The 15,793-nt window shown below is 45.1% G+C and overlaps 1 protein-coding gene across 1 annotated transcript in view; it reads right to left on the reverse strand.

The window, feature by feature from the left end:
- Positions 1-12,433, reverse strand: part of LOC311102259 (unconventional myosin-XVIIIa-like) — a 95,928-nt gene extending 83,495 nt beyond the window's left edge. The window contains exons 1-8 of the mRNA XM_084143538.1: positions 12,352-12,433; positions 12,059-12,165; positions 10,846-11,022; positions 10,004-10,214; positions 7,433-7,575; positions 7,240-7,340; positions 7,009-7,072; positions 6,718-6,862 (exon numbers count right to left, since the gene is read on the reverse strand). Of these exons, the coding sequence (XP_083999664.1) occupies positions 6,718-6,862; positions 7,009-7,072; positions 7,240-7,340; positions 7,433-7,575; positions 10,004-10,214; positions 10,846-10,953 (772 nt within the window). The 5' untranslated portion in view covers positions 10,954-11,022; positions 12,059-12,165; positions 12,352-12,433. The remainder of the gene's footprint in view (positions 1-6,717; positions 6,863-7,008; positions 7,073-7,239; positions 7,341-7,432; positions 7,576-10,003; positions 10,215-10,845; positions 11,023-12,058; positions 12,166-12,351) is intronic.
- Positions 12,434-15,793: the final 3,360 nt, after the last annotated feature.

Raw genomic sequence — 15,793 nt, forward strand, 5'->3', positions numbered from 1 at the left:
GACTCAAATCCTGCAGTGCCAGACGTGTCCCCCTGCTTAAGCCAGTACATGTCCAGGCCCGTCTGAAGTTTGCTAGAGTGCATTTGGATGATCCAGAAGAGGATTGGGAGAATGTCATATGGTCAGATGAAACCAAAATAGAACTTTTTGGTAAAAACTCAACTCGTCGTGTTTGGAGGACAAAGAATGCTGAGTTGCATCCAAAGAACACCATACCTACTGTGAAGCATGGGGGTGGAAACATCAGGCTTTGGGGCTGTTTTTCTGCAAAGGGACCAGGACGACTGATCCGTGTAAAGGAAAGAATGAATGGGTTCATGTATCGTGAGATTTTGAGTGAAAACCTCCTTCCATCAGCAAGGGCATTGAAGATGAAACGTGGCTGGGTCTTTCAGCATGACAATGATCCCAAACACACCGCCCGGGCAACGAAGGAGTGGCTTCGTAAGAAGCATTTCAAGGTCCTGGAGTGGCCTAGCCAGTCTCCAGATCTCAACCCCATAGAAAATCTTTGGAGGGAGTTGAAAGTCTGTGTTGCCCAGCGACAGCCCCAAAACATCACTGCTCTAGAGGAGATCTGCATGGAGGAATGGGCCAAAATACCAGCAACAGTGTGTGAAAACCTTGTGAAGACTTACAGAAAACGTTTGACCTGTGTCATTGCCAACAAAGGGTATATAACAAAGTATTGAGAAACTTTTGTTATTGACCAAATACTTATTTTCCACCATAATTTGCAAATAAATTCATTAAAAATCCTACAATGTGATTTTCTGGAGAAAAAAAATCTCATTTTGTCTGTCATAGTTGACGTGTACCTATGATGAAAATTACAGGCCTCTCATCTTTTTAAGTGGGAGAACTTGCACAATTGGTGGCTGACTAAATACTTTTTTCCCCCCACTGTATCTCCAATGTATCGCCCATGTAAAAAACCTGTCTAATTAGAATGAATAATGTCCGACAATACCTTTTTAATTATATGCGCTATACATTTTGTAAGAGTCCTCCAATTTTTTTAATGGACTGGAACAGGATTATATTTTCCACTTGTATCCTGTTTCAGTAATAATGAAATCAGACCTTCTTCTTGAGTGTCTGATCACCTACCATTTACATAGGAGTGGTTAAAACATGTGAATAACGGTCCTCTGAGTATATCAAAAAAGGTTTGGTATACCTCAACTGGTATGCCATCCTACCCTGGAGTTTTCCAGGACCTAAAGTCTTTAATTGCATCCAGAAGTTCCTCCTCTGTAATTTCACCTTCACATTAGTCTTCCTGTATGGCTGTTAATTTTACATTATCAATAGAAAAAACATCTCTACAATTTGCTTCAGTTAAAGGAGATGGAGGCGACTGAAACGAAAACATATCCTTAAAGTACTTTGTTTCCTCCTTCAAAATATAATTTGGTGAATCATGGGTGACTCCGTCATTTGTAACCAGTTTCAATAAATTATTTTTGGTAGCATTCAGTTCATTTATTAACAACTGACATGTATCACTGGAGAACAGACATGTTACCATACACAGTGTACAAAACATTAAGGACACCTGCTCTTTCCATGACATAGACTGACCAGGTGAATTCAAGTGAAACTATGATCCCTTATTGATGTCGCTTGTTAAATCCACTTCAAATCAGTGTAGATGAAGGGGAGGAGAGAGGTAAAAAATTATTTTTAAGCCTTGAGACAATTGAGACATGGATTGTGTACAGTATGTGTGCCATTCAGAGGGTGAATGGGCAAGATAAAATATTTAAGTGCCTTTGAACAGGGTATGGTAGTAGGTGCCAGGCGCACCGGTTTGTGTCAAGAACTGCAACGCTGCTGGGTTTTTCACGCTCAAGAGTTTCCCGTGTGTATCAAGAATGGTCCACCACCCAAAAGACATCCAGCCAACTTGACACAACTGTGGGAAGCATTGGAGTCAACATGGGCCAGCATCCCTGTGAAACGCTTGACACCATGCCCCAACGAATTGAGGCTGTTCTGAGGGCAAAAGGCGGTGGAGCAACTCAGTATTAGGAAGGTGTCCTTAATGATTTGTACACTCAGTGTATATAATAGAACTAACACCATCCATGCTCTGAGGCGCAGGCAGGAAAACCATGTGAGTGAAGATACCGTGGGCATGCTAAGAGGAGGAAAGACCTGCTCCTGGTCCTGGAGAGCTGCAGTTTGTTCCAGCCCATCTCTAACACACATACATCTACTAATCATGATCTTCAAATTAGAACGTGTCTAGTTTTCTCAGGCGTGTTGGTGCTGGGCTGGAACAAAAGCCTGCAGTCCCCAAACACTGTCGTTAGCCACCCCTGTTGTAAAGATAAAATTGTGCTAAGGGACCAAGGAACACAGGGAGGTTGGTTAAAATCACCCTTTTAACAGGTATGGAAAAGAGGACATTATAGCGTGAAGTGAAGTGTTAAATAGATGGATGGACGCTAATCCTTTAGTTCCCACAGCGTTGATCAATCAACAGCATCATGCCATGGAGAGAAGCATGTACACACTGCCCTCTGCTGGTAGGACCAAACCCTGCTGTGGAACCAATCAGCTGATGAGAGCAGATAGTAGTAGTAGTCGTAACAGTAGTAGTAGTAGTAGTAGTAGTAGTGGTGGTAGTAGTAGTAACAGTAGTACCAGGAGTACCAGTAGTAGTAGTATTATTAGGAGCAGTAGTAGCAGTAGTAGTAGTAGTAGTAGTAGAAGTGGTGGTAGTAGTAGTAACAGTAGTACCAGTAGTAGTAGTATTATTAGGAGCAGTAGTAGCAGTAGTAGTAGTAGTAGCCATAGTAGTAGTAGCAGTTGTAGTATTATTAGGAGCAGTAGTAGTAGTAGTATCTGTAGTATTAGTAGTAGTATACTGAACAAAAACAAACGACACAACATGCAACAATTTCAACAATTTTACTGAGTTACAGTTCATATAGGAAATCAGTCAATTGAAATAAATAAATTAGGCCCTAATCTATTGATTTCACATGACTGGGCAGGAGCGCAGCCATGGGTGGGCAGGGAGGACATAGGCCCACTCACTGGGGAGCCAGGCCCAGCCAATCAGAATGGATTTTTCCCCACAAAAGGGCTTTATTACAGACAGAAATACTCCTCAGTTTCATCAGCTGTCCAGGTGGCTGGTCTCAGATGCTCCCGCAGGTTAAGAAGCCGGATGTGGAGGTCCTGGGCTGGCGTGGTTACACGTGGTCTGCGGTTATGAGGCCAGTTGGACGTACTGCCGAATTCTCTAAAACGATGTTGCAGGTGGCTTATGGTAGAGAAATGAACATTACATTCTCTGGCAACTGCTCTGGTGGACATTCCTGCAGTCAGCATGCCAATTGCACGCTCCCTCAAAACATGAGACATCTGTTGCCTTGTGTTGTGTGACAAACGGCACATTTTAGAGTGGCCTTTTATTGTCCCCAGCACAAGGTGCACCTGTGTAATGATCATGCTGTTCAATCAGCTTCTTGATATGCCACACCTGTCAGGTGGATGGATTATCTTGGCTAAGGAGAAATGTTCACTAACAGGGATGTAAACAAATTTGTGCACAAGAGAAATACGCTTTTTGTGCGTATGGAAAAATTCTGGGATCTTTTATTTCAGCTCATGAAACATGGGACCAACACTTTACATGTTGCGTTTATATTTTTGTTCAGTATAGTAGTAGTAGTAGTAGTAGTAGTAGTAGTAGTAGTAGTAGTAGTAGTAGTAGTAGTAGTAGTAATAATAATAATAGCAGTAATATTATCAGTATTAGCAGTAGTAGTAGAAGGGGAGTGGTGTGAGATAGAGATAGAGATAGATAGAGAGATAGAACAAGAGAGAGATAGTCAGAGAAAGAGAGAGAGCGGGGGAGGGAGAGAATAAAATAGTATGAGTTTGAGAGAACAGCCAGTAGGGACATGACAGAATGTGTGAGTGAGTGCAAGCGTGGCAACGGTTGTTGACATGAGACTGGTCTTCCCCCAGCCCACCCCCCGCCCGCTTCATGATTCCACCCAACTCAAAACCCTGCTGCAGCCCTGTGTATATGAAAGAAAAACAGCACACACGCACGCACACAGAGAGTACAGTCTATGGAGATGGGGCAGTCTGGAGCCTAATGATTCTAAAAAGTTCATTACCACATTCGTCTAGGTCTGTGACTGCGGGGGAGGCAATATCAGAGAGCATTAATAAACATTCTCTAGACTAGCAGCACAGAGACACAGCTATTATATCGGTCTTTATTAACATAAGAGAGATATCTGCACACATTCAACACTCCAACAGTTTTATAAATTAAACAACTTCAAAAGGACTTTATGCACAGCGAGAGAACAAAGTTAGCACTCCTCTCTCGGAGGCCTAATGAATGGCTCGGCATGTGCGCCTGTTCATTTCTTTGAACTCATTATTTAATTAAGCGACTCATGGATGAGAAGCAAATATAATTTACGACGCAATCGCGCTTCATTTGAGTATGTATTCCTTATCTCTGGGAAATAACACACACACACAAACACACTGTACATACACACACACGCTGTACATACAGTGCATTCGGAAAGTATTCAGACCCCTTCCCTTTTTCCACATTTTGTTACGTTACAGCCTTATACTAAAATGGATTAAATACAAAAATGTCCTCATCAACCTACACACAATACCCCATAATGACAAAGAAAAAACAGGTTATACATTTTTGCAAATGTATTAAAAATAAAAAACAGAAATACCTTACATAAGTATTCAGACCCTTTGCTATGAGACTCGAAATTTAGCTCAGGTGCATCCTGTTTCCATTAATCATCCTTGAGATGTTTCTACAACTTGATTGGAGTCCACCTGTGGTAAATTAAATTAATTGGACATGATTTGGAAAGGCACACACCTGTCTATATAAGGTCCCACAGTTGACAGTGCATGTCAGAGCAAAAACCAAGCCATGAGGTCGAAGGAATTGTCCATAGAGCTCCGAGACAGGATTGTGTCGAGGCACAGATCTGGGGAAGGGTACCAAAAAAAATACAGGTGTGCCAAGCTTGTAGCGTCATACCCAAGAAGACTCAATGCTGTAATTGCTGCCAAAGGTGCTCCAACAAAGTACTGAGGAAAGGTCTAAATACTTAAGTAAATGTGATATTTCCGTTTTAAATTTTTAATACATTTACAAAAAAAACAATTTAATCAATTTTAGGATAAGGCTGTAACGTAACAAACTGTGGAAAAGTCAAGGGGTCTGAATACTTTCCGAATGCACTGTACAGTGGGGAAAAAAAGTATTTAGTCAGCCACCAATTGTGCAAGTTCTCCCACTTAAAAAGATGAGAGAGGCCTGTAATTTTCATCATAGGTACACGTCAACTATGACAGACAAATGAGGAAAAAAATTCCAGAAAATCACATTGTAGGATTTTTTATGAATTTATTTGCAAATTATGGTGGAAAATAAGTATTTGGTCACCTTCAAACAAGCAAGATTTCTGGCTCTCACAGACCTGTAACTTCTTCTTTAAGAGGCTCCTCTGTCCTCCACTCGTTACCTGTATTAATGGCACCTGTTTGAACTTGTTATCAGTATAAAAGACACCTGTCCACAACCTCAAACAGTCACACTCCAAACTCCACTATGGCCAAGACCAAAGAGCTGTCAAAGGACACCAGAAACAAAATTGTAGACCTGCACCAGGCTGGGAAGACTGAATCTGCAATAGGTAAGCAGCTTGGTTTGAAGAAATCAACTGTGGGAGCAATTATTAGGAAATGGAAGACATACAAGACCACTGATAATCTCCCTTGATCTGGGGCTCCACGCAAGAACTCACCCCGTGGGGTCAAAATGATCACAAGAACGGTGAGCAAAAATCCCTGAACCACACGGGGGGACCTAGTGAATGACCTGCAGAGAGCTGGGACCAAAGTAACAAAGCCTACCATGGGCCAAAATACCAGCAACAGTGTGTGAAAACCTTGTGAAGACTTACAGAAAACGTTTGACCTGTGTCATTGCCAACAAAGGGTATATAACAAAGTATTGAGAAACTTTTGTTATTGACCAAATACTTATTTTCCACCATAATTTGCAAATAAATTCATTACAAAATTCTACAATGTGATTTTCTGGATTTCTTTTTCTCATTTTGTCTGTCATAGTTTACATGTACCTATGATGAAAATTACAGGCCTCTCTCATCTTTTTAAGTGGGAGAACTTGCACAATTGGTGGCTGACTAAATACTTTTTTCCCCCACTCTACATACATAGTTATGTTTTTTTTTATGTATCACTGAAAGCTTTATAAGAGATCCCTGGTGGGAGCAGTAAACAGTGAGCGGACAAGAGCAAGCTGCCCCTCCCTCCTTCCCCTGCACCTCCTCCTCTTCCAAACTCTTAAAGGGATACTTTGGGATTTTGGCAATGAGGCCCTTTATCTACTTCCCCAGAGTCAGATGAACTCTGGGGAAGTTGATAAAGAGCCTCATTGCCAAAATCCCAAAGTATCCCTTTAACATCCACTCTACCCCATGTCTACCTCTCTGGCTGGCTGGCTGGCATGTTGGAACTGCACTTTATCTTACCCTACTAACTAACACACACTTACTGCATCCTAACATGGCTGGATTACTGCTGAGTTCTCAGTCAATTAGTTAAACAGTGAGTAGGGTAGTGGTCCAGTAGATATCCTACAGCGAGTAGGACAGGGATACGGGTCCTTACCTTTAGTGGCCCCTGCGGCCCCCAGGTGGTAGATGGCCCCTAGGATGAGCCACAGAGCCCTCTGCTCCTCCACTGAGATGCCCAGCACCTTCATGGCTGCCTGCAGCTTGGTGAACTGCTGAGATGACTTCTGTTTGTCCTCCGGCTACAAGGAGGGAGGGATGGGGGGAGGGAGGGAGGGAGGGAGAAGAGGTGGAGGGGTTAAGACAGTTTACCAGTTGTCCCACACACACAATTCAGAAAAGGACATATAATACACATAATAATAAGAGCATAAAAACAGCAATTTACTTTAGACTGAGGCACAATTCCGAAGGCGCTGTTCTCTGCAAAGTGGTTAAAGTGCAGCTCCGTTCTGAGAGGAAACAGGGGAAATGAACAGGTTGAAATCACCGTAAATAGCTAGTTTACACCACAAGGTTAACATGAGAACAAGATGATATACACAAGACCAAGCTTCTGCAATCTACTGCAACCACCCACTTCAATTCAATCCCAATTGAGAGGTGGTAGAGGGCTCACCTGAGTGTGGTGTCAGCTCCGGCCATCAGGTAGTAGAAGACGTTGAAGGTGGACTCAGTCTCTGGCCGTTTGGTCACTCTCAGCTTCTCAAGCAGCATGGTCTGAGGTACAGGAAGAGGACAACAAGATGTCAATATGTGTGTGTGCGTATGTCAGTGTCCATGCCCGTGTGTGTGCGCGTGATACTGCCTACCTGTATGGATGCTGAGGCCACCTGGCCAGCCTGGTCGAAGTCCAGAGAGACAATCTGAGAGAAGCGGCTGGCGTTGGTGTTCATGCAGGTGGAGCTGTTCCCAAATGCTTCCAGGATGGTGTATACTGCCTGCCACTTCTCCCCTGCAGGGATGAAGGGAGGTAGGGCATGTGGTCGGGGGACAAGAGGAGGGAGGAAGGAAGGGGGTGGACAGCGAGGGGGACAGAGGACAGTTAGAGGACAGTTAGAGGACAGCTTTATTTATTTCAAATATCATGTCAGTGTTTTGGGATTTCACATTCAATAATGATCTATTTGTGAGGGGATTAGACTACCATGCTGTGTGTTTCTTTGATAATCATGTTATGTCATGTCAGTTAGGCTTTGTCAATGATTCCCTTAGTGGAGCTCCTTTCCCTCCTTCGAGTTCAAGATGAGCAGGAACACCTCATTACTCAAAGAGCAGGTCTGACTCACTTAACCCTAATTGCTCCTGTAAGTCACTCTGGATAAGAGTGTCTGCTAAATGACTAAAATGTAAATGTATGTATGTGAAACTTACACTACATGGCCAAAAGTATGTGGACAAATTAGTGGATTTGGCTATTTCAGCCACTCCCGTTGCTGACAGGTGTAAAAAATTGAGCACGCAGCCATGCAATCGACAAACATTGGCAGTAGAATGGCCCACACTGAAGAGCTCAGTGACTTTCAACGTGCCACCGTCATAGGATTGCCACCTTTCCAACAAGTCGGTTCATCAAATTTCTGCACTGCTAGAGCTGCCCCGGTCAACTGTAAGTGCTGTTATTTTGAAGTGGAAACATCTAGTAGCAACAATGTCTCTGGCCGCGAAGTGGTAGGCCATACAAGACCACAGAACAGGACCGCCGAGTGCTGCAACCCTCCCTCACTAATGAGTTCCAAACTGCCTCTGGAAGCAACGTCAGCACAATAACTGTTAGTCGGGAGCTTCATGAAATGGGTTTGCATGGCAGAGCAGCCGCACACAAGCCTAAGATCACCATGCGCAATGCCAAGCGTCGGCTGAAGTGGTGTAAAGCTTGCCGCCATTGGACTCTGGAGCAGTGGAAAAGCGTTCTTTGGAGTGATGAATCACGCTTCACCATCTGGCAGTCCGACGGACGAATCTGGGTTTGGCGGATGCCAGGAGAACGCTACTTGTCCGAATGCACAGTGCCAACTGTAAAGTTTGGTGGAGGAGGAATAATGGTCTGGGGCTGTTTTTCATGGTTCGGGCTAGGCCCCTTAGTTCCAGTGAAGGGAAATCTTAACGCTACAGCATACAATGACATTCAAGACGATTCTGTGCTTCCAACTTTGAGGCAACAGTTTGGGGAAGGCCCTTTCCTGTTTCAGCATGACAATACCCCTGTGCACAAAGGTCCATACAGAAATGGTTTATTGAGATCGGTGTGGAAGAACTTGAAGGACTGCACAGAGCCCTGACCTCAACCCCATCGAACACCTTTGGGATGAATTGGAACACCGACTGCGAGCCAGGCCTAATCGCCCAATATCAGTGCCCGTCCTCACTAATGCTCTTGTGGGTGAATGGAAGCAAGTCCCCGCAGAAATGTTCCAACATCTAGTGGAAAGCCTTCCCAGAAAAGTGGAGGCTGTTATAGCAGCAAAGGGGGGACCAACTCCATATTAATGCCAATGATTTTGAAATGAGATGTTCAAGCAGGTGTCCACATACTTTTGTGGCATGTAGTGTATATAGCCTACTGTACCTCCCATAGCAGCTCCCCTGTTTAACAGTCTAGTCTAGTAGTGGCTGGGTTCTGGAGCTCTCATTAGCCCATTACAGCTAACCAGGAGAAGCTGAGGAGTTTTGATAAGCTTTGCTAATTATCCCCCAGCTCCACAGGGCATCATTAGGGGCTCCCTCATCCATCACACACACACATGCACACACACACACAAATGCACAGGAGCACATTCTCACACGCACGAACACACACACACACACCTGGAATACTGAGCCAACCACAACCAATCTTCCAACCAAAGTTTCGAAGTCAGCTTCCTCCTCCTCCTCCTCTCATTACCACCCCTACACTCTCCCCCATGCCTACCTCTCTGGCTAGCATGTTGGAACAGCTCTTTATCTTACCCTACTAACTAACACATCTACTGCACCTGGATTTCTGCTGAGTTCTCAGTCAATTAGTTGACACTGATCTAAATCAGTAACAACTCAGTGAATGTCCTCCTGTGTACAAACACATGCACAATCTGTGTGAAGTCATTAGATTATTTACTTAATTAGCTATTAAGCTATTAATACTAATTACCTACAGAGTAATTAAGTGAATTTAAGCAACCACGGTCATCAAGTAACACTTAAGTAACTAAGCCACCATCCCCAACAATCCTTCAACATTCTTTACATTTCATTTATAAATTTCCCTCAGTCATTTAATAGACAAAAATCCCTGAACACTAGCTTTACTGCTTGCTGGGCGTAAAGGAGCAATTTTGGTAGAGTCCAGGACCAGTTCAAAAGGAGAGCGATTAACTCATCATAGCTGAGGACTCTCTCACCAGAGAAGATCTTTCCGGTGCTGCCAGCGATGGAGACCAGGTACTGGACCAGGTGTTGACAGTTGGTCGTCTTGCCGCTGCCGCTCCGCCCCAGCAGCACGATGGACTGGTCCTGACGCGTGGTCAACAGGTTCCTGTAGGCCGACTGGGCCACCGCGTAGATGTGAGGTGCTGTGTCCTCTCGCCTGCACCCCTTAAACATGTGCATCACCTGATGGGACAGAGGAGAGGGAGGGGAGAGAGAGAGAGAGAGAGAGAAGGGATGGGGGAGAGCGAGGTACACAACATTTTAACTGTAGTTCACCTCATGTCCTCCCAGTGACTCCTGTACGGTCCTCAGAGGGGGTCTGTGTGTGTGTGTGCGTGCATGCGTCTGTGTGTGTGTCCTTAAATCGCCACCATCCCAGCTAAGCACCCTGTCTGTACCGTCTAATGGGAAGTCGTTCCAGTATGTTAAGTAGATATTACAGCCTGCAGGCCTCCTCAATACTGTAACCTCTAAATCTCATTAGGATAATTGGATTTCATTGTCATGCTGTGGACCTCTGAAGACTTCCCCCTCTATCCTCCTAGTCATCTCTCCTGTTTCAATTCATCCATCCTCCTCTCCCTAACAGGAAATGACATAATAGCAAGGAAATACACAACAAATTCTAGCATTTAGTAGACCCCAATGTGTACATCAAATAGCATGCATGATACCATTCTAAACAGTGAATAAACCAGAATCATGTCAGTGGAGTGGTACAGGTATGTTCTCAAAGGTCATGAAATGTGCGTCTGCCGGTATGTGCGTGTGTGTGTGAAGACATGTATCTGCTGTGTGTGTCCTCTCTCCTCACCTTCTCTGAGTACATGGAGGGTGCGCTGAGGGGGTTGATGATGACCATGTTGGGCCCGGCCTGTGTGTGGATGAGGTTTCCCCCGTAGCGCTGGCGCAGGGAGTGCATCACACTGGACTCATTGAGGTACTGCAGCGAGGCCAGGTCCTCAGAGCGGTCAAACGACGGGGGGTTCGCCTGGGACAGGAGCAAAAGTCAAAGGTGAACGATTAATGACTGAGGAGTATTGTAATACTAGAGCTTTATTAAAGGTACACTCAGCAATATGAAAACATCATACATACTGGGACTCTGGTTGTCTGAAGTGGGACTGCTTACAGAAATGACCAACAACAGAATTCAAATCTGCCAAGACCTTGCCTTTTGATTAGACAGGTTGAAGTTTCTCCAGGTTGCCTACACCTATTTTGTATTGTCAGATTGATCTAAACAAAGAGCCCTCTGTAGGGGTAGAGGCTAGGGGTCCATTTGAGACTGGCAATCTGACTGGTAATATCTTGAGTTTCACTGAGAAGTAGAGGAGCAGTATTAAGAGAAGTCGAGCAGGGACTTAGTATGCCGCACCGTGACTTGCCACCAGCCACCAGGAACCTGATGCCAAGTCTTTGATGCAATTAAAACAGATGTCTCCCTCCAACCTCAGACGGGTACAAGTTTGCACTTCCTTAATCAAACAGAATTAAATGTATGATTAGATGGCGACCTTGACGCCTTTGAAAACACTAACTGTTCAAAGTCACCCTTATTATCAGTTCACCCTACGACAGTTAAATGACTGTCCATAACACCAGGTGGAGATTTCTTATTTTTCTCCATCCTGAAAGCAGCGCAGACATCCTCTAGTCAAGGTCTTGGAGACAGCATGTTGTGAATGATGGGAGGTTTTTGATGCTTTGTGCCAAAACTGTTTTTAAAGCGTCCTGTCACTGATCTCTCTGTGATTCGAGCCTGGTGCCATGTCTGTGTGAGTCACCTGATCGAGGCCTGCCAAACTCACACCTTTTCCACTCTAACCTGTCCCCCTCTCCACAGATGTCCCACAATCCCCTGTGTCTGGGGACTGTCTGCGTCCCGGCTGACCATCTGTGTCTGCTACACGCTCCAGGCAGGCTGACTGACGGGTGCAAAGACCCCCTCCCTTCTTCTTGGATCTTTCCCCTACATGCCCCCCACCCCCCCCCCCCGTATTGAAGGTGTAGTTCCTCCTCCCCACCTTCTCCACGTCGTCCTCATCTACGTCCAGTACTGTCCCGTCATGTTCCAGTTTGATCTTCACCTTCCCCTCCGGTAGAGAGCCTGCCTCAGTCTTCAGCAGCGTCGCTATGGATACACACACACACAGACACACACACAAAAAAACGTATTGGGATATAACGTATTTGCTGGAGTGTGCACAGACATGGTTTCAGGAAAAAACTATAGCCCATAGTTTAAAAGCAATGGTAAATATTAGCATGGCCAGAGCTCTGCACCCCTCCTGGACCAAGATGTAAGACAGGAACTTACCCAGGGAGAAGCCATCCTTGTGGACCAGCCAGACCTTCTCTGAGCCGTACCATGCCTGCTCTGTGGTTATCTGCTCCTCTGTCTTCACCTGGAAGAGATGGGGAGAAGACAACAGTCACACACACAGCACAACAATGACCTTAGGCCAGGTCAGCTTTCACTGGGCTGCAGTAGCTACCACTCAGCAGTTTTCAACCACAGTGAGGTCTTTAGACTTGAGAGGACACGTGCTCCCTACAAAGACACCTGTTCACATCAATAACATTCACTCACGTGTGTTTAAAGTATCTGGTTATCAGGCCAGCGTTGAGAGCTTATAGCATGTTACACAATTATGTACAGTAGCATTGGAGATAATGGGCTGACAGTGGGCATGCAGTGGAGTTGCTAATAGTGCATCATGTGATGAAAGGCAGGGCGCTGGAGAGGCGTTGGTGGAGCAGGCAGAGATAAAAACCAGTTAGGAGTCCCAGATCACAGAGAGACATTTCTCCAGCTCAGCTCTGCTCGGAGTGTCGCCTAGAAACGCCTGACCAATCCGTGTTACCACGCTTGACCTTCCCAAAGCCTCTCACACTCCACTGGACATGCTCCTTCCGGCTGTGTGTGTGTGTGAGAGTGTGAGTGAGCGTGAGAGAGAGAGAGAGAGAGAGTGAGAGAGTGAGAGAGTGAGAGAGAGCAGGAGTCAGTGAAATCTGACAGAGAACATGAATTATCAGTGAACCGAATCTGGACAAAGACACTGTTGGATGCACATCAATGTTACACAGCATGGTGGTGAGAGGAGGGAGGAGTATGAGGGGAATAAATACACTATCCACACAGCACAGCAGCACAACACACACCAAATGCTAGAGATTGACCGTATCCCGAGGGATGACAACAAGACATTATAAAGTAAAACATAAACACAGGGATAAAAAAAAACATATGAAATTCACATTGTGTGAAATGTAGGCCTATATAGCTTATTTCTAATAATGCATAATCAGCCACAATCAGGTGATGTTTTTTGCAGCGGGTCTGTCTCATTGTCTCCTAACTGGAAAACTGCCGTCATGTAATGACATCTACACCAGACAAAATGTGATGGTATGATTGATCCTATGGAATCCAGACAACCACAAATCTTATGTGCCATCGAAAAAGCTTCATTTTGAGTGTTGATTTCCCCAGAAATGTTTGTAATTAGGTGAAAGATGGCCAAAGGAGTGCGGGTGGCTTGGCTTTGCGTGAATACTACGCAGATGTGTTTGGTGGGGGGAAGGGTGGGGGACGACACTGCAACGGAACACAACACACAGAGTACACAGCACTCCAGGGGTCGGTGGTGGGAGTGGTGGAGGGGGTGAATTACACACAGGCACAGCAAAGACCAGACCTTGGGTTGTTGGGCAGCGGCGTGAGACGCCTGAAGGATGGCCACAGGGTCCTCGTCCACCTGTCCCTGGAGGACGGCATGCGTGAGGGGAGGAGAAGGGGTCAAAGGTCATAGTTAGAGAGGAGCTACAGTGGAAAGATGGATAGCAATCCACTAAACAACACAAAACATCAAGCATGTCCAGTAAGTCATCATCCTTCATCATCATGGGCTGCTGGAATGGACAGATATATAGGGACAGAGAGAGTAGGAGTCATCCTCGAGGAGAGCGATATCCCTACAGACTGTTCACTTATGGACTGAATGAACATGGCTTGAGCAAATCTGGACCAAATGATAGGCTAACTCATCCTTCATTATTCTCTAAAGTAACGAGTACATTATGTAAGTCATCAGGGTCAAGATCAGGGAGGGATGGGGAGGAAAAACTGGGGGATGGCAAAGAACGAGAAGTCAGGCTCTATGTCTGTGAGATGAGCTAATCATGTCATAAAGGGGAGGCAGAGAGAGCAACGAGACAGGAACACCTGACAGTCATAAATCACACACAGCTGCGATAACCCCCCACCCACCGCCATTCACTCACACTGCGACTGGACACCACATGGGGCTTACAAACATGCAGCCATCCATTCCACTGCCATGCTATTGACAAAACAAAAACTGCACATTGAAGTCCTTTGTCTGGGTTGGTTTGTCAGTTTCCATGCAGGTCAAGGTCTGTTTGATTTCCCTTGAGGCATCTAGACACTATCACTGTTTAATACAGACTGTGTTCCAAAAACAGGAAGGGCAGGCAAGGATTGAACCAGGTAATATCAGGGACAAATATCAGAGAGTTCGGCGTCTGAAACAAATGAGGAAGAGCAAACGCCAAGCACCATTACAGATGAACCTTACATAGACAGGCAGGGTGAGAGAGGGGAAAGTTAGAAGAGGAATCTAGGCTTACGCTCCAACACGCCACACGAGCACACACTCCAACCAGGCCGCCAGAGGGGACGCCTGGGGGCCACAGTACCTGCGTGGGGGTTGGGGCTGGGGCCGGAGAAAGGCTTGGGGCTGAGGCACGAACCACCGGCTCCAGCTAGCATACAACAGCCACAGAAAGACGCAGCCAAGCACCAATTAGAAAGAGAGAGTGAGGGAGAGAGGGAGAGAGGGAGAGAGAGAGTGAGGGAGAGAGGGAGAGAGGGAGAGAGGGAGAGAGAGTGAGGGAGAGAGGGAGAGAGAGAAAGACAAAGAGAGATGAGAAACAGAATATAAAATGTTTGACAGGTGACAAAACAAGAATGGAAACAAAAAGCAGCAGACAGAAAATGATTTCAATGATTAGTGAACATGTGAACACAGTAACCCAGTCATGCATGGATATGGTTGCCTGACCACTCAAATTGACTTCCTCCGCTGCTCTATGTTCGATACATAATTCGGTCTGAGACTGCCATGAATGAAGTAATTTGTAGTGATGTCAAAATGAGGGGTGTTGTACAAAACAAAGTCATCAGCGATTGGACCCTTTCTAACTAATCAGTGTATCAAAGCCAATGACGAATTTTCAAAACGCTGCTTTATCCACGTGTGTTCTGGCTCTGGCCCAATCCATCCGTTTCTGGGACCAATCAAAATGGTTAGAATGTGTTTGCGTTCTAGAACTCGTCGGGGAGGTACTAAGATACAGATTAATTGTGGAGAAGAAACTAATGTTCGTGGGCGTAGCGTTTGGGTAGCCAGGCAATGGATATGGCCCAAATTAATAAATCTGTACTTTTAATTAAATGTGCCAAAAAAGAAAATTACAAATTACTATTAGCAATCAAGATAAAGATGTAAAGAGAGGAGGAGAGATAGAGAGCATGATGGGTTGTTAATGGAAAAGAAATAAGCACCTCTAAATTCATTTATGGAATGTTAATCAATGTGTCCTGTTAAAATGAATAAAGGAAAGAAAGTAAAGATTAAAAAAGTGAAAGACATGAGAGGAGAAGCATGTATCTACGCAGTCCAGAGGGAGAGAGAGAGAGAGAGGAAATAATAGAGAAATGTAGAGCGAGAGCAAGG

The sequence above is a fragment of the Coregonus lavaretus genome (assembly GCF_964263955.1).
Source record: "Coregonus lavaretus genome assembly, chromosome: 26".
Lineage (NCBI taxonomy): Eukaryota > Metazoa > Chordata > Actinopteri > Salmoniformes > Salmonidae > Coregonus > Coregonus lavaretus.